This window comes from Amphibalanus amphitrite, unplaced genomic scaffold, assembly GCF_019059575.1.
Source record: "Amphibalanus amphitrite isolate SeventyFive unplaced genomic scaffold, NRLGWU_Aamphi_draft 000306F_arrow, whole genome shotgun sequence".
Taxonomy (NCBI): Eukaryota; Metazoa; Arthropoda; class Thecostraca; order Balanomorpha; family Balanidae; genus Amphibalanus; species Amphibalanus amphitrite.
This window is the reverse complement of record NW_024881801.1, coordinates 60341-83984: the sequence shown is the minus strand read 5'-3', so window position 1 is coordinate 83984 and position 23644 is coordinate 60341. Positions and strand designations below refer to the sequence as shown.

Here is a 23644-nt window from a genome sequence, read left to right as displayed (position 1 = left end):
CCTCGAAAACAACCTCCCAAAAGCAAAACAACACAACGCAGACACAACGCTCCGTCAGAGGATACGCTAAATGTGTTCGTCAGCTCATCTGGCACCCCTGCTGTGTGCTCACTGTTGACCATCATCAGCTGCCGACGTGCATTATCCGTTATCCCTTCTCACATAGGCGCACATGATCCCTATCCCCACGCCACCTGATGTGTGACGAAGGTAGCTGTCGGCAGGACACCGTTTTTGTCACATGTTCACCGTTCCCGCCCGCTCGGCGGCCTGTGGTGCGACCGAGGGCACCCGCAGTAGGAGGACGCGGGGATTAACGGCACATCTTAGTTAAATCGGTGACACGTCGACGGCACCCCTGGTTGTAGGATCTTTATCTGATGAGAGATTCACTGGGTGTTAGATGTTTTTGCTTGTAGCACAGGAATGAGGTCGACTATGGTGCGAATCTGCTGGTACCTACTTGGGCTGGATTCCGGAAAAAATATTTACGAGTAAGCAGCTTCTGAAATCAGCTGGGGATTGAGTTAATCCTGCCTTAGCGATTTGTCTCAATAAAGACGCACGCAGTTTTTATGGTGTTGAGCTCTCACCTTCTGTGTGCAATGTGCATGATGAGTGCTATGATTTGTTTCTTAGCTCTTCACCGGGCGTTTCTGTGGGCTGTCGCTCACAAATACTTTCGGCATCGTTACTGAAGGCCGTAAAAAATTAACAGGCATCCGAGCTCCACCAATTTTTCGACACCTATTGTTGCCCCCTTCCTTCAGAAGAAAGTCGAAGAGGCATCCATGTATTCAAACCACAACAATATTGACCCAGCTGAAATAGCCGTCGCTCGGTCGATCGTTTATCATCTGATGCAACTGTCCCAGTAGCAGTAGTAGCCCACAGTCACTGTGTATCTAACGAGTGCATCACTGTTGGAGCGCCCCAGATGTCTCGTCATGGCGCATCCCTGGGGCGTCATAGCGGGCCGTCCCAGCTCCTGGGCCCGTGCCGTCTCTGAAGGCCGTCTCTCACCTTATAGACGTGACGTGCATCCCTCCATCGTCACGACTCGCTCGATTATCGGCTGTAATGTGGTCTCGATGCTGTGATGATGTGTGGTAATTGCTCTTGAAGAGGGTGACTTGAATAGTGGACTGAAGGTTTCATCCTGGACGATTGGTGGTGCTCCTACCGTGGGAATTTCGACGAGGATCAGCCCGGGTGATTTTTCCGTTAGCTGACAATAAGCGGTTTGCCTCGATTTTTCCTGGTTGTGCCGGCGGGATACTGATTTTGCTCACTCATCAGCGATGTCAGGTTCTGTGATACGCCGTTTGTCGTCGTGTAGTTTCGTGTAGCGGCGTGAAGCAGGTGTTAGTTGATCCGGGTAGCCGTCGTAGAGGCAATTGGGCCGCAGCGCGCTAGACAAAATTGTGGCTCGAGATAGGATGGCTTTGCCGTGCCGAGGGAATGGGATAGCGGAGACCATTGGCCACCACTGCTAGGAATGGGGGGGGGGGCTGTTGGCAGCGCAGAGATGTAATCTGTCATCTGCGACCACCGAGCTGTCGTGCGGTTTTGCCGGTACGCGCAGTGACAGTATCGTCTGTCTGTGCGTGTCGACTATTGAAGGACGCACCAGAGGCTCGGAGAGGGATATTCGGGTTTCCCGCCGACGAACCGTGGCCGTGACCTCGCGGTCGGCTCGGCTGATCGGACAAAAACGGACGCAGAGGGAAAAACTGGCGTCCTTGCTGGTACTCGAGGACTTGTGCAAAACACGAGTGCCGCATGGTTCATGTTTTGAGATCCACATTCTTGTGTTACTGTTGGAATGTAGTGGAAAAGCCACGTATATCTCATTTATCGATAGTCTGATTAGTGTTGCGTTTGTCATAAAAGCTTTCGTAAACAATCTTTTATTCGAGTCCGCATGTTCCTTATTTTCTTTATGCTATCTATGGCCGTTTTTTCTTCTTCTCGTGATGCGGGTTTAGCCGGCTTCTTCACCACTAGCCATCTGCTTAACCCGCGCCCTGCTGGGGGTCCTGGATTTCCACGCCCTGCTGGGGGGGGGGGGGTGTTTGAACACCCCCCCTTGTAACTCGGCTCCTGGGCCACGTAGCGATACGCGGAAGGCGGCGTTCGAAAGAGCGTAAAAAATAATGACGAAATCACTTCGGTCAATTTTTTGGTCAGGTCAAAGGTCAGGTCACCAGAGGTCATTGAAGGCAAAATTTCGCCGATTTCCAGGTCGAATGTCGAAAATTTCCAAGAAGCCAACGCATAACTCGGGAAACAATAGAGCTACAGCGCCGCGGAAAAGCGCATTCGATAGCCCTATTAACGCCCTTTCTGAGTAATTCTCTCAGATTTGACCTAACGTCAACGGTTTTGCCTGCAGGGGGCAAAAACTGCAAAAATAGCCGATTTTTTCGAAAACAGTTTTTCTGCAATAACTTTTGACCCAAACCTTGTACAAGCTTACTTTTACCGGCATCGTGTTCCTCTCGTCAAGACGCATCGAATGAACTATAACTTGACCTTGAAAGGTCAACTTGAAAATTTGACCTAAGGTCAAGGTCATGACCTGACCGGAAAGGGTCATGTTGCATATCAGTCGATCCGTATCGTCGAGCTGAACACATCTAAGGCGTTTTCATCGCTCTAGCATGCCTCTATCAAAAGTTATTTGCGAAAAACTGTTAGATACCATTCGTGACCTAAGATGACCTCAGGGCATAAACAAGGGTCACGGACACCATTTTCAAGTTCAGTGTGTCTAAACCACTTGTAATTCGGTGTTTGGGAGTGTTTATAATGTCTTTCATCCAAAAGAGGCGCATTTCAATTTTCTCCCATTGAGTTATAATGGGGAGGTCGCAAAATTGACCTGACCTTAGGTCATCGATATCAAAATTCTGAGATATACATTTTGTACATGCTCTTGTTCTTAGCAATCGCTGAAAGTTTCAAAGCGATCGGTCACTCGGTGTAGCAATGACAGACATTGAAAGTTTTTATGAGGTGAGGTCACTTCAAGTGACCTGGTGACCTGACCTTGAATGACCTTGGTCTGAAATTTTCACAACATGTGTAGAATTGATGTATGATAAGGTGTACCAAAAACGGCGGCGCTCCGCGCCGCCGTTTTTGAGATATTTGCGAAAAACCACAAGGGGGGGTGTTCAAACACCCCCCCCCCAGCAGGGCGCGGGTTAAGGACGCGATCGTCATAGTCATATTTCATAGCGAACTGCAGCGGTATTCCGGTGGTGGCACTCGTCAATCAGATGCAAATGGCCGATGGCGCGCCTCCCGCTGCCAGTATCAGCTCAATTGCCTCCTGTCTGCTCGATCAAAACCATTAGACATGGCCCTGCCACTGCTCTACATCGGCCTCAGTGAGAAATGACATTGCCAGCAGCCATTTGGCCCCGTTGACGTAATGATTCTCCGCTTCGTGCCCTGTTCAAAGTGCTGTAAGTGTGCTCAGCGTGGTGGGTCCCAGTGGCTAAATGTAGGCAGTGATGCTATCTATATTCGCTCATTATGGTAAGTATACCCTTTGTTGCTGTAAGTGGCAGCTAGGCACACTTATGCGACCTCTGTTAAATATTAACTAATCGTTTTATATCGAAACAAACTGTGCCTGTCATATATTTGAATCATATCAGGCACGTGACCAAAGGGTAGACATCGGTAAAGATATGTGGGGGTGTCATTGTTAGCTGCTATTTTGATTCTTTGCTGACTTGTTGCTCAGATCAGCTATCACGCGACTTCATTGGAATTACAGCTACATGCAGTTCACGTTGACTGATTCTGCTGTTTCATTTAAACCGTTTAGTATGGGTGTCATAATCTGAATTTTGATGGTCAGTAGTGCCCGGGTATCCTTTCTATCAAAGTGCAGTTGAACCGCTACCTATTTTGATTACAACCTGCAGACAATGCTTCACGCATTGAGCAACAGCGGCGCACACAAGCCTCATTGCACCGAGGAGATGAAGTCTAAGCAGCGGTAAAGATCAAAGCTTTGGAGAGTCTAGATCAACGAGTTACCTGCATGCATCTTGAGCTTTCGTTATCGACTCTCACAAAAGGCTAGCTGAATGGTGACCCCGTTTTAAAAGGTGCTCACTGCTCAGCCTTACGAAATATCTATCGAACAGACAAAGGTAAGAATAGAGATATTGTCACAGTGCAGATGTAACTGTGCCATTTGTGGTACACCCTGGAGTGACTCTTGGTTCGTGTCTATACCTAACGCCATCGCTCCTGGGCTAATTGGTTACTGGTAACATATCGCCGCGCTGATGATGCCCCAACATCGATGGGTGTCAATAATTATACGGTAGCCTCGTTTCCAACGAGGTTTTGCAATGTGGGATGGTTGGACAAAATGAGAGCAGGATGGCGTCCACACGTGCCTGGCCTGAAAATCTTCGGCAACGCTGCGGAAGAATGCTGATTGATTGGAAGATAGGCTGGTTTTGCCGACCGCCTTTGTTAGCCCGCGCCCTGCTGGGGGTCCTGGATTTCCACGCCCTGCTGGGGGGGGGGGTGTTTGAACACCCCCCCTTGTAACTCGGCTCCTGGGCCACGTAGCGATACGCGGAAGGCGGCGTTCGAAAGAGCGCAAAAAATAATGACGAAATCACTTCGGTCAATTTTTTGGTCAGGTCAAAGGTCAGGTCACCAGAGGTCATTGAAGGCAAAATTTCGCCGATTTCCAGGTCGAATGTCAAAAATTTCCAAGAAGCCAACGCATAACTCGGGAACCAATAGAGCTACAGCGCCGCGGAAAAGCGCATTCGATAGCCCTATTAACGCCCTTTCTGAGTAATTCTCTCAGATTTGACCTAACGTCAACGGTTTTGCCTGCAGGGGGCAAAAACTGCAAAAATAGCCGATTTTTTCGAAAACAGTTTTTCTGCAATAACTTTTGACCCAAGCCTTGTACGAGCTTACTTTTACCGGCATCGTGTTCCTCTCGTCAAGACGCATCGAATGAACTATGTCTTGACCTTGAAAGGTCAACTTGAAAATTTGACCTCAGGTCAAGGTCATGACCTGACCGGAAAGGGTCATGTTGCATATCAGTCGATCCGTATCGTCGAGCTGAACACATCTAAGGCGTTTTCATCGCTCTAGCATGCCTCTATCAAAAGTTATTTGCGAAAAACTGTTAGATACCATTCGTGACCTAAGATGACCTCAGGGCATAAACAAGGGTCACGGACACCATTTTCAAGTTCAGTGTGTCTAAACCACTTGTAATTCGGTGTTTGGGAGTGTTTATAATGTCTTTCATCCAAAAGAGGCGCATTTCAATTTTCTCCCATTGACTTATAATGGGGAGGTCGCAAAATTGACCTGACCTTAGGTCATCGATATCAAAATTCTGAGATATACATTTTGTACATGCTATTGCTCTTAGCAATCGCTGAAAGTTTCAAAGCGATCGGTCACTCGGTGTAGCTATGACAGACATTGAAACTTTTTATGAGGTGAGGTCACTTCAAGTGACCTGGTGACCTGACCTTGAATGACCTTGGTCTGAAATTTTCACAACATGTGTAGAATTGATGTATGGTAAGGTGTACCAAAAACGGCGGCGCTCCGCGCCGCCGTTTTTGGGATATTCGCGAAAAACCACAGGGGGGGGGGGGTGTTCAAACACCCCCCCCCCCAGCAGGGCGCGGGTTAGTAAGATGAGTTGTGGTTCTATTCTGAGCTGCAGTGTATGATTATCACCTCTAATTTGTGCCATTGCACTTGCTGTTGCGTGCTTTGGGCAGTTTCAACACATTTGCTGATCTGATTGTGCTTTACACCACCGATTGCTTCCCATTTCATAATGCCTATTAATTAGTCCATCAGTTGCAGGAACTTTTGTTGAATCCCTCATCTTCCATGACCAGCTGTATGCAAGAAGATGCTTTGCAACGGTTTATTGCCCAATTACGAAGACCATTCTCTTCTGTTCTTTTTTTCATTCCGTGATCACTTTCTTCGTTCATTAGCCGCACACTTAGCCACGTGTTCTTACGCCTAATCCAGACGCCAGCACTTTTTCAAACCTTTCCGGACAGTCGTCTAACGGGCAGCTTTACACGTCAGCGGACTGCGGCTTCTGATCCCGATTTGAGCTACATCAGCCGACAGCTGGACGGATTGACCGGTCGGGGGTGCTCACGAACATACTCAGCTGGGTGTCTGGTCCTCTAGGGAACGTGTCTTAGTAGTCCGAGAAACTAGGCGCCCATCTCGGCGGTCGTGTGGAAGAATCTGAGGGCGGGGAGGGGGGAGGGGGGTTGACCGCTATTATGCCACTGTTGGTGTCTGCGAGTGCCTCTGAACAGCCACTCGACTTTCACTGTGGATGACGAGCTGTTCGCGTCCCGGTATTCTGCCACCCACGCCGCCCCGCGACGGTGGTGCGTCATCTAATTGTTCTCCTGAAACGCTGCCGTTTCTCCGAATATTTCCCAGTCCTTTCGCTGCTGTTGCGTGGGTACGGTTCCTGGCTAATTTTGCATTGTATCAGTGTCTGTCGCAATTTACTTGCTTTTTCCTGAGCATGCAATTCACTTGCTTTTTCTTGAACGATGCAATGCATGTTGCCGGTAAGATGCGCAATGCGCATATTCATACAGCATACACGTTTCATATTAGCCTCTGGGGTGGCAAGTAGGAGCTAGGGGTACAGTAAGGTGCATTCGATCAGCCTATATCATCCGATCCATTCCACTTTTGCCGACTGTGAACATTTACTTCTACTTTTAAAAGCACACCTAGGGCGTTCGCATTCTATGGCCGCCACTGTTTATTGAGATGCTGACAGAGGGAGAGAAGTTATGTAGGTTGTTGAAGTGATACCTGTGGCTTTATGTATCGCGCTCAGCTGAGCCCGGGTTACTAAGAAGTTTATGAACCATAAAATGTTCAGCCACTATCTGATCGCATAGCATTAGATTTGTTAGGCGAACAGTCTGACAGTGGAGTATTCATTGTTAAGTTTCCACTAATTTAACAGTTTTGTCTGTAATGAAGGTCATGTGTACGATGAATCCTTGGGTCGTATGACTTTTTATGTCTTGGCCCAGCATTTATTTTGCATACTTTTGGGATTATGTGAAAGAATGGCATCGGTCTAGTTTTCGAAAGATTATCAAAAATCGCAAAAAAGGCTTTCGTAAAAGATGTCTGCTCTTTTTTGTCAGCAACGCGAGATAAAAGTTGCAATATGTTTTAGCTTTTTACGATGCTCTTGGACCCTTGGTTTGTTTCACGTTTTTGAGCCAAATACATTGATGAGTTTTAGATGCTTTCACCCATAGCGTACCGCTGCAGGTTTACCACAATTTTACGATTATAAAGGTCTTATTTTCTGTATCAAGCCATAACTGACAGCAGTAAATTGAGAAATAAACATAACCTCAAGTTTGTTTCTTCGCTTTGGCCTAGCAATTACCCGGGTTGCTCCATGCGCTGAATCAATCACTCGCTCGCCGCCAGCTATAAAATCTCCCAGACAAGCCACATCTTCACCCACATTCGTAAACAAGCGAGACGGCTCGCGCAGCGTCGCCACGCACCATAACTGTCACCTCCCGGTGCGTGGGTGCCGTGGAGATGAACCTACTCCCCGCGCCGCTCTGTGCACCTGTCTGCGAGACTGACTTACCCTAGTGTATGTGTGTGTGAGTGTGTGTGTGTCTGTCCCATAACGGCCACCCTGTTTGTGTTACAGTACCGGCGCCGCGGGGACGGAGTGCGAGTCTACACCACAACTCTGTGCATCCCGTGCGACAGGTAGGTTACGGGGTCACTGCCGGCGCCGCTGGAGCCATTCCCGGTGTTAGGAGAGGGGCGGGCGAGACAGTTTACGCACCATTCAGGGTCGCCGCCGCCGCCTCTGCTGCCCGAGGCTGTGGATGGCCCGCAATGGGTCGATTGTTTTTGTAGTGGGGATTCCAGGCCGGCGCTCTGGGTGTTTTTGTGTTGCATCCCCTCGCATGCATGGTGCAGTCGCAATCTGTCTTCTCCGAGTTGACCGCTCGTGGCTGCTCGTTTTCCTGTTATCTTCTTCAATGTGTTTTTCAACATCTCTCTCCCTTTCTCGTTCCTCTCCAATCCCTCACCGATGTTTTGCATTACTCTCTCCTTCTGTATTGACTTCTTTCACCATCCATCTCCTTCGCCGCTCTCCACCGTTCCCCCTCGGCTGCCCATCTGTATCTCTCCACCACAGCTGTGTTTGCCTTTATCCCCACTTCTGATAGGTCATTGTATGTGGGCGCGTGTCTGTGCATCGGGAAGGCGCTCGTGGCCTCTCCTGACCCGCCAGTCATCGCCCATTGACCGCCTCGCCCCCGGACCGGCCAATCTGTGTGACGGCGGCCCGTGACTCCGCGCCGACCCGTCACGGCGCCCGTCACGAGCGCAGTGACGCGGCGTCGGCGGCGGTCACGATCGTCGCATCTTCGGCGCCGCGTTCGACCCCGATGCGTCCACAGTGGGCCGCGGACGGGGTAGGCTAGGCCGTGATGACGCTTCTATCGTGATGGGTTATGACCGTGAGCTTTGTACTGAGAGACTAAAGACAGAGCTTTGGGGGACAGCTAGCCCTCGCTAGATTAGTGTATCTTTTGGAGAAGGGGCGGGGTGGGATCGTTAGGGCCGCACGGCGCGGCACGATGACTCCTCTTCAATGAACGTGACCGCTGCTGAGCCGCCGTGGAGGCCATGAGTCCCATAACGTCGGCTCAGTAGGGGAGAGGCACGTAGCAAGGGGATGCGAGCAACGGTTCGGTGAAGCGAGATGATGCCAAATACAGGGAGACGGGATGGGAGGACAGGGGACCGAAACTAAGCAGCTTCAAAACTTAACGAGAGAGAAGGAAAAAGGTGTGTTTGGGAAGGGAGGGAAGGAGTGAATGAGAGAAATGTTCAGAACTAATGAGGTACGGAAGGATAAAAGAGTTACGGATAGGAGCTAAGCGGAAGAGTGTGAATTGACTGGTCTATGTGATGAATGGCGACTCGGAAGTCCGTCTCAACAGACGACTTCTTTCACCAGCGCTCTTCTCTCCGCGCCTCTTTCATCAGTCCTCTCCTGGCTCGCCTTGTGTGTGCGCTGACCAAGCACAGACGACCGATCTTGCCGCTCGATGTTAGGTGAGACTAGCTACAGACCTGAACAAACCTCCGTATTTGCCCGACTCCACCCATGTCGCAACGCGGACACCAAAGGTGGCCCGATTCAGCGTGATTGGTAGGCTCTGCGCAGCATCAATGAATGGACGACGTAACGCGGCGGACACACTCGCGTGTTAGGTGTTGTGTGATGATCGAGAGTGAAACTGCTGTCCCTTTCAGTGGAGGCGGAAGACATCAGACCGGTGCGTTTTGGTGGTGTTGGTAACAATTTGAGGGAGCGGACGTATTGTGGTCAGCGGTGCAGTGAACTAATCGATTTTGCGAAATAAGGATTAATTGTTTAAGCGCGAGAGTCTTTATGAAAGGTATTCGGGATAATGAAGCACTCACAATGATGTGAATTAGGTCCGCAGTGTTGTAAGTGTTTTACGTTTTTCTTCCGTCAGGTAATTTGCTGAGCTTTCCGCATGCAATGATATAAGTTTTGCAAGCTTCCTGCTTGACCACGAGAAATGTGTTTCGCAAGCTTGAGGCTTTTGTGATTTTATCGTTTCTGGTTTGCATCCATGCAACCTTTTCGGTACAGGAATTAGCAGCATTCAAAATGAATAATATCCTTGCCATTTACCTGTCAAAGCACGAAGTAGGTAGCGTGAAAGTTATTGTTCATTGTTGGAGGCAGCAGCTCCAATGGCCGAAAACAATCGAATTTTATTAACCATGCTGGAAACAAGCGTAATGCTGACGTTCTGAAGCTTCTTTGTTACGTAAAACACACTTGTGCCGCATCTGTCAATTGATACTGTCACAATAATCAACACAGGTATAAAACTTCCTAATCATCCTTAAGTTCCTTATAAAATCCTATAGCATCATTATACCATCCTCAAGCTCTGGAATCAATATTCCCGCTTTTGAAGAGAACGCCGTACCTTTATTCACAAATCTGCACCCTAATCGTACCGTATTTTGTCGTCTGTCGAGTCTGCATCCACTTCTCATCGCGCCTCATCTAAGCGAAACATTAGTCTGCACCTACTTCTAAGCGAAACATTCCTCGGGGATGTATCTCTGACGTATCATGATTGCGCCTTGGGTGCAACTCGACGGAGCCGCTGTCGAAGGCTCCGTTTGTGGTAGGGCTTATACACATTACACAGCACACGGTGCAAACGGCGGTAATCTTCGGATGGCATTGTTAGATTCATCGAGCCTTGGGGTGGGATCGGTGAACGGGCTGGGCTCGTCATGGACACTGTCCTAAATGGATGCACATGTAATCGGTTATTACGGTATTAGTTGTTATATACTGCTGGAACGGAGATCTGGCAGAGCATAATGGATGTTTATAACAAGTGTTAAACATTTTAATGTGATAAAGGGAAGATGCCTGGCAACGAACTGTTTTGAAAACACGGCCAAATGGCTTTGATGCCAATGTCTGGCCCATTCCGTAGGGCACACTAGTGTTTGGAGTGTAAATATTTTCAATTGATGACTTTCATGTAGCATCAATGGTGACTACTGCCTTTTACATTTACACACTTCTGCTAGAATGTTTTCGTTCTTATATTCACGTTTGAGATTTTTGGTTGCGATATTCCTGAACCCTGGGTCAAGCAAATATTGGAGATGAGTGCTTGGAATGTCATCATAAGAGTGACAACAAAACCATCGCGTGTCGCAAATCCGTCGCTAGTATTGACGCCATTTTCCTGACCTCTGATGACCCAAAGGCATCCAACAGTGTCAAACAAACTCCCAGTCATCTGCACACAATAGGAGGCTACTATCCTTATAGTAGCTCTCTTTCATATACCCTCATTTATCTGGGGTCTTGCTTCCATTCGCCCGGACTTATCGTTGGTCATTGGGAGATCCTAAATGCTTTCGATATTTCGGTTCTATTGACATGAAGATAATGACCTATTGCAATGGCTGCCCGTTAAGCTTCCTGATACTCAAGCATTGATCCAGGAACTATTTGCTACTGCGCATTAGCTTGACTGTTTCCTTGAGGCAATCATAATTATTAATTAGCATTATTCCGTTAAGCATATCACTGCCACGTCAAATCAATGTCTTTGAAATTATCGACGCTTGCCTTGCATGACGATATTGACCACAACTGCCAAGCCCATTCCACATGATTCTCCGTTAATCTGCTGATGACGGACCAAATAAGTCGGACTTATTTGGTCCGTCGTCGTCCATCCGCAGGGCCGGATCCCTTTAGTCAGGGCCATTTCCTAGACTCCTGGCAGGGCTGTCTGGGCATTTTGCAGCTCTAACGCGTGGGTGCCAGGCGGGCGTGGCGAGGCTGTCGCTCGGGCTCCCATCTGAACGGTTCCATCGGTACAGCCCGTCAGAAACTGCCAATGGACAAGGTCGCGGCCTTGTGAACCTTAACCCGCGCCCTGCTGGGGGGGGGGTGTTTGAACACCCCCCCCTTGTGGTTTTTCGCGAATATCTCAAAAACGGCGGCGCGGAGCGCCGCCGTTTTTGGTACACCTTATCATACATCAATTCTACACATGTTGTGAAAATTTCAGACCAAGGTCATTCAAGGTCAGGTCACCAGGTCACTTAAAGTGACCTCACCTCATAAAAACTTTCAATGTCTGTCAAAGCTACACCGAGTGACCGATCGCTTTGAAACTTTCAGCGATTGCTAAGAGCAATAGCATGTACGAAATGTATATCTCAGAATTTTGATATCGATGACCTAAGGTCAGGTCAATTTTGCGACCTCCCCATTATAAGTCAATGGGAGAAAGATTGGTAATATTACTAAGTGCTCGAGCGAGGAACATATTGAATATAATTAGATAAATAAAAGAAGTTGACCTTTTCCTCGACATCAAAAATGTAAAAAGCCGAATAATATATTTTAAAAAAACGGTGAGCTTTCGGCCACTGGCCTTTATCAAACCAACGTGATAACAATGTTAAAAGACGATCCTGTGAATAATCTGGCTGCCATTTTTCAAAAACCGAAGATCGTGATATTTTAGAAAAGGCGCTACTCATAAGGGCAAACTATTTGATCGATCGATTGTCTACATAGTGTCCGATGTACGTAACATACATAATATACAATTGTACACGTAGCTGTCAAACACACATCGTATGGAAGGTATGTACACTAACGCCGATGTACATCACACACATAACAAAATAACATACACATACACATATTAATCGATTGAGTTGAAAAGGCTACACGCTCACAAGATACACATGATACAGGCGCTTACATGATTGGCCACGACGAAAGATTTGAGTTTATGTGCGGGCGGTTTGCTTTTATAAGTAGGGATTCTGCGATTTTTCTGTCCGGGTGGTCTTTGGAGCGATAAAGGACGCGAACCTGAAGAGGAAGGGATGATTTGTTTAGCGGCGCGCCGGGGTGGTGCTCACGGAAGTGGTCTCCCATCGGGGTCCCTTCGGATGCGCTCAAGGCGTCTCGTAAATGTTCGTTAAATCTTAGTCGAACAGGTCGTTTTGTCTCGCCAATATATGTGCCGTCGTCACCCTTTCCTTCACACAACTTACAATTTAGCCTGTAGACGACGTTCTTCTGTGTACAATCACCTGAAAAATCTGATTTACACATGTTGCATCGTGGGCCTCCAGGGCAGATAGGTTTAGATAGTGATGATCTAACCAGTTTGTTTCGTAGCTTTTGGGGGTTCCTCCATGCTATCCTGACAGCTAAGCCAGATTTCCTAACTTTACTTTGAATTTTGCATAGCAGTTCTTCATCTATGTACGGTAAACATAAGAAGCCATCTTCGCCCTTGTCTCGACTAACTTTACCCATCCTGGATCTGGACCCTTGCTGTTTGACCTCCCAGTGGCCGAAAGCTCACCGTTTTTTTAAAATATATTATTCGGCTTTTTACATTTTTGATGTCGAGGAAAAGGTCAACTTCTTTTATTTATCTAATTATATTCAATGGGAGAAAATTGAAATGCGCCTCTTTTGGATGAAAGACATTATAAACACTCCCAAACACCGAATTACAAGTGGTTTAGACACACTGAACTTGAAAATGGTGTCCGTGACCCTTGTTTATGCCCTGAGGTCATCTTAGGTCACGAATGGTATCTAACAGTTTTTCGCAAATAACTTTTGATAGAGGCATGCTACAGCGATGAAAACGCCTTAGATGTGTTCAGCTCGACGATACGGATCGACTGATATGCAACATGACCCTTTCCGGTCAGGTCATGACCTTGACCTGAGGTCAAATTTTCAAGTTGACCTTTCAAGGTCAAGTTATAGTTCATTCGATGCGCCTTGACGAGAGGAACACGATGCCGGTAAAAGTAATTTCGTACAAGGCTTGGGTCTAAAGTTATTGCAGAAAAACTGTTTTCGAAAAAATCGGCTATTTTTGCAGTTTTTGCCCCCTGCAGGCAAAACCGTTGACGTTAGGTCAAATTTGAGAGAATTACTCAGAAAGGGCGTTAATAGGGCTATCGAATGCGCTTTTCCGCGGCGCTGTAGCTCTATTGGTTCCCGAGTTATGCGTTGGCTTCTTGGAAATTTTCGGCATTCGACCTGGAAATCGGCGAAATTTTGCCTTCAATGACCTCTGGTGACCTGACCTTTGACCTGACCAAAAAATTGACCGAAGTGATTTCGTCATTATTTTTGACGCTCTTTCGAACGCCGCCTTCCGCGTATCGCTACGTGGCCCAGGAGCCGAGTTACAAGGGGGGGTGTTCAAACACCCCCCCCCCCCCCCAGCAGGGCGTGGAAATCCAGGACCCCCAGCAGGGCGCGGGTTAATCTGGGGTGGCTGGATCCGGCTTGGCGGGTCATCGGGGCTCGATATGTAGGTGTGACGTCTAGACGATATGCGAACACTTCAGGGTTCCAGAAAGATGCAATTTAAGGTCGAAATTAAAGTGATTTTTTCTGATGTGGATCAATGATATTGTCCACATGGTCCACATTGCACACTGTACAGTGTGCAAGTAATGAAATATATTTCCTATATATATAGGTGATAGATTCCCTATTTTTGACTTACGTCTGACATGCGTTTGACTGTTCGAGCTTCCTTTTTCTACTTTCTATCGATGTCCGCTATTCGTTATTTGATCTTAGATCCATACCCATGTGATGTATGAACGAAGAATGCCCATCTCGGCGTTTGGCACCGACAATTTGATTTGACGAGCGCAGAGGCCTTGAATAATACATTGAATGATAATAGACAGTTCCTGTAGGAGTTAATGTGTTTGCGTGAGCCATTAACCATCTTAGTGCTGATTTTAGCGGGTCTCGTGCGCTGAATGTGCTAACGATCGACGAGGCAATATGAGCTATGGTTAGAGGATTCTACATTGCATACGGTAATAGGTGCTGCGCTTTGAAGAAGATTTATCGTTTTACTGTTACTTGGGTGTGCGTAATCCGGGCGTTGAAGACTTGGACTTGGAGAGGGGGGGGGGGGGGGGAGGGGATGACGAAAGGTGCAGACAATACTGGAAGTGGTAAGGCAGCCAGACTTCTTTCGGCTACATGCATGCCATATTTGCACACCAACTATGACTGCTGCATTTTACCAATACATTATTACTTGGAGAGTGTTCGTCTAATTACGTCCGACGTCAATGGCAGTTGTAGCCTGTAGGTACGATTGCTTTCCACACTGTGAACCGATCCATTACCAATGTCCTCCTCATTTTTTTGGTTTGTTTAGTCACTTTCAATTATGTATTCTGGCCAAATTATTCCAAATATTTGATACAAGCCTCCTTGACTTTGATTCCCAGTCGGTGATTTCTCACTGCGATGCTATCTGCCCGCTCTGTTGGTGTGTGAATAATGGCCCCTCCCGGCGGTCGCCCAGTGTTTTCTCCTCCCCGGTGCAGGTGCACCACTACTCTCACCGTTCACGGGCCTGTCCGTCAGGCGTCCGGCTCGAAATGCCCCCCTATCAGCCGTGGCATCGGCGTCCGGACGGCGGCTTTCATACGTCCGCCCTCTCACGCTCTGCTCTCCGGTCCCAGCGGGAGCACGGAACTGGCGCACAGCAAGTGGGGCGTTTCCTCATAACCTGTCCGTCGCCAGTCTCCCAGCGTTCTCGGCGACGCGTTGGTGACTGCGTCACGGACGGAGAACTGTCGCGGTGGCTGTCGGACGCACGCATTATGGGGAGACTGTAGTCTCTCTGCGACTGCCTTTTCCAGTCTGACCTCCTAGAAGGTGTCTTATGAGAAGCACCTCTACCCAAGCGTTGCTATCCGATGGTGGACATGGTTCTGACGTAGGTTCTGTCTCTGAACATATCATCTGATGCTCTTCGTCGCCTAACCCTCATGATGACTCGCATCGATGGCGATCACAGGTGACGAGTGACGACCTTGGATGACAACGTGGATGACGACCCGCGATGGCTTTTATGAGCGACGCCCTTGATGACGGTGCCGGATGACGACCCAACCCGATGACGTCTGTAGCTGATCGGGCGGGTTCGGGACGTCTTTGTCCGCGTTCGTTCGCAGTTAAGGTTCATGGTTTTGCGTCCTTCGCTGTCCCCTGTCGCGGGACGTCCAGCCTCTATTGACGGTTGGCTTGAGCTAACGGTCAGTTAGCACGGCATCATGTTCACATCGCCGACTGATATAAAGCATGTTCACACCGACCGTTCGCAGGCGTGGTGAACTTGGAGGCTGGTGCCACTCCCATGTGAATGTGGTTTATATGTATATGAATGACCGTGATCCTTGAGAAGTGGTGCTAATTTTGGATAGTTCCCTGGTCGGTTTGATTATATGTTTACTGCACGTTACATGTAGCATGAGATGAGGCGTGATCTGATGTAGCCCTTGGTGCCGATTTATTGTGATCAGTTTGAGCTCATGAGGCTCATATCAATACATCATTGCCAAGGACGGATGTTGATATAAACAACAGGGCGTTTGATCGTGATTGAGGTGACCGGTCCTACTCTTCCGGGTTGATGTTTCGGGTATAAAATTGCATTATGGAGGATTGTTGTGCGGCACATTATTTATGCATTTATAATTTCGTGCAAACACGAAATTCAGGAAGTTTTCTGTAGAATGAATTTAGGAGCACCGCTATGAAGTGATACAATACTACCTTCTTCATAGCATTTAAACATCGCCTTGAAACACATTCGTATAATCGCCTATGCATCTACATCTAGCCGTTTGCTTTTATCAAGCCGTCTCACTCAGCTATCAACGATAATGAAGCACCCGATCCGGACATTAGTCAACCATCAATGCTGCAGCCCTCTGTGCAACACGTTTTTGTCACCCGCGTACAGGCTTTGATTGCCTTGACTGGCGTCATTCAGCCGCTTCCGTTCTCCGAATCGTCTCACTTCCTCTCCTCATTTCTCTCTCTCTCTCTCTCTCTCTCTCTCTCTCTCTCTCTCTCTCTCTCTCTCTCTCTCTCTCTCTCTCTCTCTCTCTCTCTCTCTCTCTCTCTCTCTCTCTCTCTCTCTCTCTCTCTCTCTCTCTTTCTCTTGCTCTCTTTCTCTATTTCTCTCTTTCTCTCTTTCTCTCTTTCTCTCTTTCTCTCTTTCTCTCTTTCTCTCTTTCTCTCTTTCTTTCTTTCTCTCTCTCTCTCTCACTCACTCACTCACTCACTCACTCACTCACTCACTCACTCACTCTCTCTCTCTCTCTCTCTCTCTCTCTCTCTCCCTCCCCCTCTCTCCCTCTCTTCTCCGATGCCGACCTTCCTCTCCTTTCGCGAACGATTAGCATTCACGGCTGCCTGCCCGACGAGCCTGTGGTTAGAGCCTGTGCGTCGGTCAGAGACGCTGACTGATTCCCGTGCGTCACCGACCGCCCATCGACTATGCATGACACGCGGGTGCGGTGTCGGTAATTCCGCGTGTCGGCGCCCCCAGGGGAAGGGGAAGGGCAGCTCCGGTAGGCAGAGAGAGGGTAGCCAAGGTCGGGTCACGCCGAGATAACCTTCGCGCATCGTTGGCAAGGGAGATGAGGGGAGGGGTGGCGCAGGGGAGAAAGTTGTGGGAGGGGTGTGATGTGGAGGTGATTGAGGTTGGAGCTTATTTAGCGATGAGCAATGGACATAAAATTGACATTGCATTTTTATCGGAAACCCTCATTCATATGGAGTGGTGCACATTATAAAATGCTCGTATTCCTAGGTAGAAGATGATGGTAGAAAGTGGTGTGATGTGCCTTGAGTGTGCCTAAACTTGAAATAGTCGTTATACTCATTGATAAGCTATGTAATCTACCTACTTCTTTAACTAAATATAATATTTGTACTGCAGATATTTTTATGATTCAATTTTTGGACATTCCATTGAAACCGTATGGTGACCAACTGACTCTGAAACGATTATGATTATAGGTTCAGTATTTTTTTTCTGGTTTCAAACGATTCCGTCTTTGTCAGGACATACATCAAGTTACTACCGCGGTGACTACTCAGGGTTCAGCACTTGGTCAATGCCTTTGAGGCTGCGCGGACTCGAACTGTGCCAATGTGTTGTTCAAGGTTACTGCAGCAGCCCCTAGGCGTGGTTAGATGTTATCGACGAGTCATTACGACGCACTGCTACCGGGCGGCACCAATCGCCGAATGGGCTCACTTACCTAACGACAGAGTTATGGCCGTGAAATTGAACTTGAAGGACCGACGGGCTCATTGATTTCAGACTGTTTCATGGATTGTTTTACTCGTCTAGGTCCGTTCGTTAATTTCATATGCTATGCGGCTAAGTTTTATTGTTACTTCCTCTCTTTATGCGCATCGACTAGCAGCCTTTATTTGCTGCGGCACCGCTGCTGGCACATCCACTTTAATTCGCCGGGTATAATGGGTCATGGAGTGCCCCCGGCACCCACCACCCACGGGGGTACTACGCACACTTCCTCCGCCCACCTAATTCGGCCGGCGGCAGAGGGTCAGGGTCCTGGAAGGTCGGCTCACGTCTGGCTTCCGCGCTCCCAGCGACCTCGGTAGCGCTGTTGGCGAGACGCTGTTGGCCGTAGCCCATGAGGGTTCCGATTTCCTGGTGGAACCGGAACTTCCGAACTCCGGTAAACTGCCTCTGGTGCTGTTCGTGAGACCGTTTTTATCGAGTCATCGATCACTGCTCAGCGCGAGTGCTCTGTAAGCGATATTGCCTAGGAACGAGTGACCTTAGTCACTTGTTCTGGTCACTGGCTAATGACTATTGTCAATTGGAGGAGGCACCTGAAGGCTGCTGAGGGTTTCACCAAAGGGGAAAGCGTCCCTGAAGCCGCGGGAAGTCTGGAAGTGTCCCTAACGGTCGGCGGCGGTGCCAATCCGTCTTCCCCCGCCCGCTGTGTCTGTTGTCCGCACCTCCTGCTGTACCGGATGTTATTGGTCGTCTGCGGCCCGCTCCGCTGGCGACGTGTGACCGCGGCCAGCAGAGAGACGGTCCATCGGGAGCGACGCTGGTCACGCGTCGACGGCCGACCGTGACCGCGGAGGGTCGCGACGTGCCTCCGATGGCATCTCCGAGCCCAGCAGGGGTGTCGGCCGTCAGAGATGATAGGTGTGCTGAGTGATGGTGGGGAGAGCCTCGTGAGTGGTGCATCGGTGCCGCCCGCCCAGAGGGCCTGCTGGGTAATGAGGTGTAACCGACGCCTCGGCTACGTGGGGTGGATCTGGCGTGGATCTGAGTGCTCAGCAGTGACTGGCCGATTGGAAAATGAAGGTGAATGGGGTGTGAACAACAGGACTGGTCAACAACAGCGTGACTTGGTGGGACACGAAGGCAGCGATGGGCGCTGTATTTGCCGTGAATGGACAAACAACGTGACTAGCAAGAGATGTGTGATAGTGTCCCCTCTTGTATCGGTGTGGCAAAGAGCGAAGGACAGGCCCGGTGAAGTCACGATCGGCTTATTCCGCGATCACTTCTCGTGAAGACGACCTTTGCTACACAACACGGTGTAATCACGAACTATTATCCGTGTCGTTCACTTCGTGAGCTGACAGACACGGATGGACTGCTAAACGAGGCTGGCCATGGGGACTAACATTGTGGTCTCGATCGGTGTGAAGGTCCTCCGCCTCATACGGCATGACAGAAGAACACGACTTTAGCTTGTCTTTGCTGTGAATTTCGTGCCCGGGAAGGCAGGACAGTCACCCTAAACATCGCTTCAACAAGCCGCTGGTTGCGATTCGCTGTGACTTCCTTGCTAATCTGGCACGAAATACCGTGAGAAGAGGTGAAAGAGGGAGTGGACGCACGCCGACAACGAACCAATGACAAGAAGCCAACGGGACAAGACAGACGCACATGTGTGAATCACATACAAACATGCACGATGTTGCTAACGAATTCCTGGCTTCGTGCTTTTCTCACTGTCTGTGAGGCTAATGGACATGTATTGTCATATAGTTAAAAATGCACACCGATACACTTAATACACGAAACGCCTAACGATTCGACTTAACTGCCTTGCTCGAAGGTTGTATCCGTCAGAACTGTTAGTAATTTGAACTCGCATTACTTGTTTCGACATTCTTAGTGGGATGATTCCGACTGCTCCTTCTGTCTTCTGACGTAAAGCGTGTCTGTAGATGAACGGTTTTGGCTATGTCCCTCCAATAGTTGCTTTGAACCGCCGCCACTGCGCTACACGGCCTCGCTATGTATGCAGGGAAGCGGCTCTTCAATTTCCTGTTTGTTCTCGTGGCAGTTGACCGCGACACCTCCTAAAAACCCACTCTCTGATCTGGGTGCTGCTGGGGCCGGTTTTTACCGAGTGGTGTGTCTATCGGTGCCATCAGTTGTCTCATGGCGAACAGCGAGCTGGTCAGGCCCCGCTGGCCTGACCCGACCCGGCCGGACACGAATGATGACCCCGATTTGACCCGGTGTGCCCCCGTTATGCTATTTGATCGGGGTTCTGAAACATGCTGGTGTTGGCGGGATACGGCCTGATGGAATATGGATCGTCTATCCATGATCTCCGATTCTTAGATAATTCCTCGAGACATACGAGTTGGTCTTTTTCATAAACGTGACACCTCAGAGCTGACCTGTCCGTTCCTAGTGAAGTGCACCTGGCTATCCCATGCTTTATCTAAGCCTCTCCTCGTCATAAGACACTCCAGTGGCCACCTCGGCTGTCTCACACCCTCTCCCCCACACCCCATCCTCGTCTATGGTTTGCCCTTTCCCAGCGCCCAGAGGTGTGAAGTGTGAACACACCGGGCCCGCCCGTCGCCCCATCTCGGCCGTTTAGGGTCACCGATGGCAGGAAGTGCTCGCCGTCGGCTCGATTGGCCAACTGACTGGCTGTGAGTGCCCCGGCGCACCTGCGTTGCGTCACAAAATCTCCACCCAGAGACCGTCTTTTAGAGAGGACGTTCTCTTCGCCTCCCGGACTGTCTCCTGGGCGTGCTTCGGACGTGCTTTGGGACGTTCTCAGGACGTGCCTTGACTCTGGTCTGGGGTGATGGCTCACCTTCACTGCTCTACAAAAGACACGTACATAGTTTGATCATGCTCTCAGGCGCCAGTGACGGTAGGTTAGGTGCCCTTTTACGCCGGTCCCCCTCCCCCCCCCCGAGGCCGATTCGATTGGTTCGCCCCGCGCGTCCGACCCGACATTTCTTCCGCTGGCGGCGCGTGACCCACTTATCGAGGGCTGACCGTCTCCGCGGCGGCCTTGGGGCACCGTGACGGAGGTCTGTATGACGTCACTGGTGGGTGTGTCTGGTGGTGACGGAGGATGGGAGGCGTGGTGACGGCAACTGAGGGGTGTGGCTGGCTTCGGGTTTTTCCGCTGAGATGATATCGACAGGACACCAGGCGTCCTTATGTGGTCGTAGAGATGGCGGGAGCTCTTTGATCTTAGAATTAGAGTCCTTCCAAGCATCACGTTGGGCTTATTGTCTAAGGAGTTGTGCTTTTATTTTTCAGTTTTTTTTTTTTTGCCTTAGCACGTTGATTTTAAGTTGGCAAACGTTGAATGGTGAACCAAAGCTATAGAACAGCGAATAATAATAAGAATAATAATTGACCTTTCCGGGGATTTGATACGGTTGCCAAATGTTTTAAGCCGACATCTATGCCATATGGAATCACCAAAACTGAAAACATCATCCAAATGATGGCGGCCAACCACTGGGCAGTGCATTCGTGGAAACACTTGTGGCGTGTGACCCGCCCACTAACCCTTTCAATTTCACTGCCTCTCCATCTCGATATGGTATTCGGTGAGGCAGGTTTCCGGTGCCGGTTCGGGTTGTGATGCCGAGCTGATTCCATAATCGACCGCCTAAATGCGTGGGGCTGCCCGGCGAGGGGTCGTGACCTTTCAGTGGTTGCGGCAGAGCCAGCCCGGCAGTAAGGCCCGTGAAGCAAGGCGGACGAAATTCGAAACCTGCGAACTTTCCAGTGTTGGGACATGATAGGAACGAGGTTTTCGCCGTTGAGCTTCATTGCTGAGTAAAGATGATAATAATGATCCGTTCTTTTAAATCCGCTATTTAAACATCGGTTCAAGAAGGTGCGTGAAGGTGAATCATTGAAGCATCTTTTTTATTGCGTTCCAAACACCGCCAAACCTGCGGGGCTCAGGTCTGTGAAAGTAACTCAATAATGCTAATCAACCTGCAAATAAACCGCGGCATTTTGCAACATTCCTTCATGGCGGGGCTCGGTGAAATCATCTTTCGTGGCATCTCGACTGAGTGAGCGTAAGTACGCCAAGGTCACGGCTGCCGCAGTCCTGACACGCCGTCCTTTCAGCCGGCTCTTCCCGTTGCGAAAGCATGGCTAATGCGATTACCGAGTGATTCGAACGGCCGCTGAGCCCCGGTGCCACTCGTCGACGGCTGTTTGTGCCGACCAGCTGAGCTCCGACTCATGGCACGCAGCCACCGCGTCGTGGAGCGATGGGAGCGGATGTTTCGCCTCAGAGTGCTGTTATTACTGGGGCATTCGCCGGGCGGCGTCCTTGCGAGGTCGTGCCGACCTCCAGCGGCGCCGCCTCCCCGCCGCCCAGCGCCCAGGGCTCCTCTCTCTAACCCAGCTACAGTGCGCCGCTCTGCCAATCCGAGCCAATAACGATAGGCGGTTGTAAATCAGGCGGTCGCTTTCTCTCTCGTCTCGGGAGGCACGTCCGGGGCGATCAGATGCACCACGGCTCGAGTTAGCTTACAAACAGCCGAGGACAGATGTGTCCGTGTCGGTTTCATGCAGAGCTTGTCCTATGCAGACAGTTCTTTGCAGAGCAAAACATACATGTATGCCCGTGTATGCCTAAGGGCATGTTGCATGTCGTCGATTGCACACATACTCCGCTTCTCGCCAGGCCGGGAATGGTCCTCTCGTTTTCGTCGCTGCACGGCTCATGTTAGCCATGTCGCAAACAACGCACGTGCCCCCGGGAAACGGGACACTCATTTGTAATCCGAGTCGCGGCCGCGCTTAGCCCGCGGCCCGTGCGTCCGTCGCCCACTGACAGTTGCATTGTTCGCTACGCACAGCGACAGACACGCTCATGGCCGTGGGACTTTCTCATGCAGAATAAACGCAGGTTTCACAGGACGGCTGGCGTAACTGGTCGGCTCGGGTGCGCCCGTGGTGGGCCGCTTGCGTAGTGCGGTGTTGGCTGTGACCCTGACTCAGTGGCCGCCGAGGTGGTTGGCTCAGAATCGGGTGTGTCTCTGGCGGTCGGCCCGGGGCGGTCGCCGCCAGCAGCGGGCGGGGGCGGGGGCGGCTCGTTACGGTCTGCCGCCCCGCCAGCTGAGGTAGCTACAGGTGGTGTTCACGGATCAGCTGGTGTTCAGAGGTATCAGCTGCGCCCAAACCACTTCGCTACCCAGCTGGGGCATGACTGTCTACAATGGACGGATGTTGTGCTGATGAGTTACCGTATTCTACAGGTGCAAATTAACCCTCTGATGGTGTCGATGGCTGCTGGTCTTAACGAACTCGGTAACGCGATGACATAGCACGCCACTTACTCGGATGCTATCGGTCAGGATTACGCTGGTTCACACACGTTTGGAATGTTTGTATCAGCATTAGCGCCTTGGATTATGCCCATGCATTCGTGTTTGACATATCGACCACAGCATAATCCTGAGAGTCACTCTGCTTACTCACTGACTCGTAAACCCGACAGAAGAGCGGTGTGTTTGAACACGTCTGCCCCAACTCGTACTAGGCTGTCACCTCCCGGTGGGGATGCCACGTCCTCTGACCCCTCTCCCAGCGGTGCGCACGCAGCGCCTGCAGTGCAACAGCTCGGCTCCCGGACTGACAACACCCTGAGCTGTCGGCAGCGACCCTGCCAGCCAAGACCGCTCGGCGGTCGGCATCGGTTGCCAAACGCCTGGAGACCCAGTGGTGCCGCTGCCATGGCGGCCGCGCGGCGGAGGCGACGTTGCCAAATGGTTGTTTCATCACATGCGACCCTGCTAGCCGGTCTGGGTGAGCCGACCCGACCCAGCCGTGGCCGG

General features: G+C 50.1%; 1 protein-coding gene across 1 annotated transcript in view; it reads left to right on the top strand.

Moving 5' to 3' along the window:
- LOC122388018 (mucin-5AC-like) overlaps nt 1-23644 on the top strand; it is a 94556-nt gene that overhangs the window by 20605 nt on the left and 50307 nt on the right. Inside the window, exon 12 of the mRNA XM_043378755.1 lies at nt 7751-7812. Coding sequence (XP_043234690.1) covers nt 7751-7812 — 62 coding nt within the window. The remainder of the gene's footprint in view (nt 1-7750; nt 7813-23644) is intronic.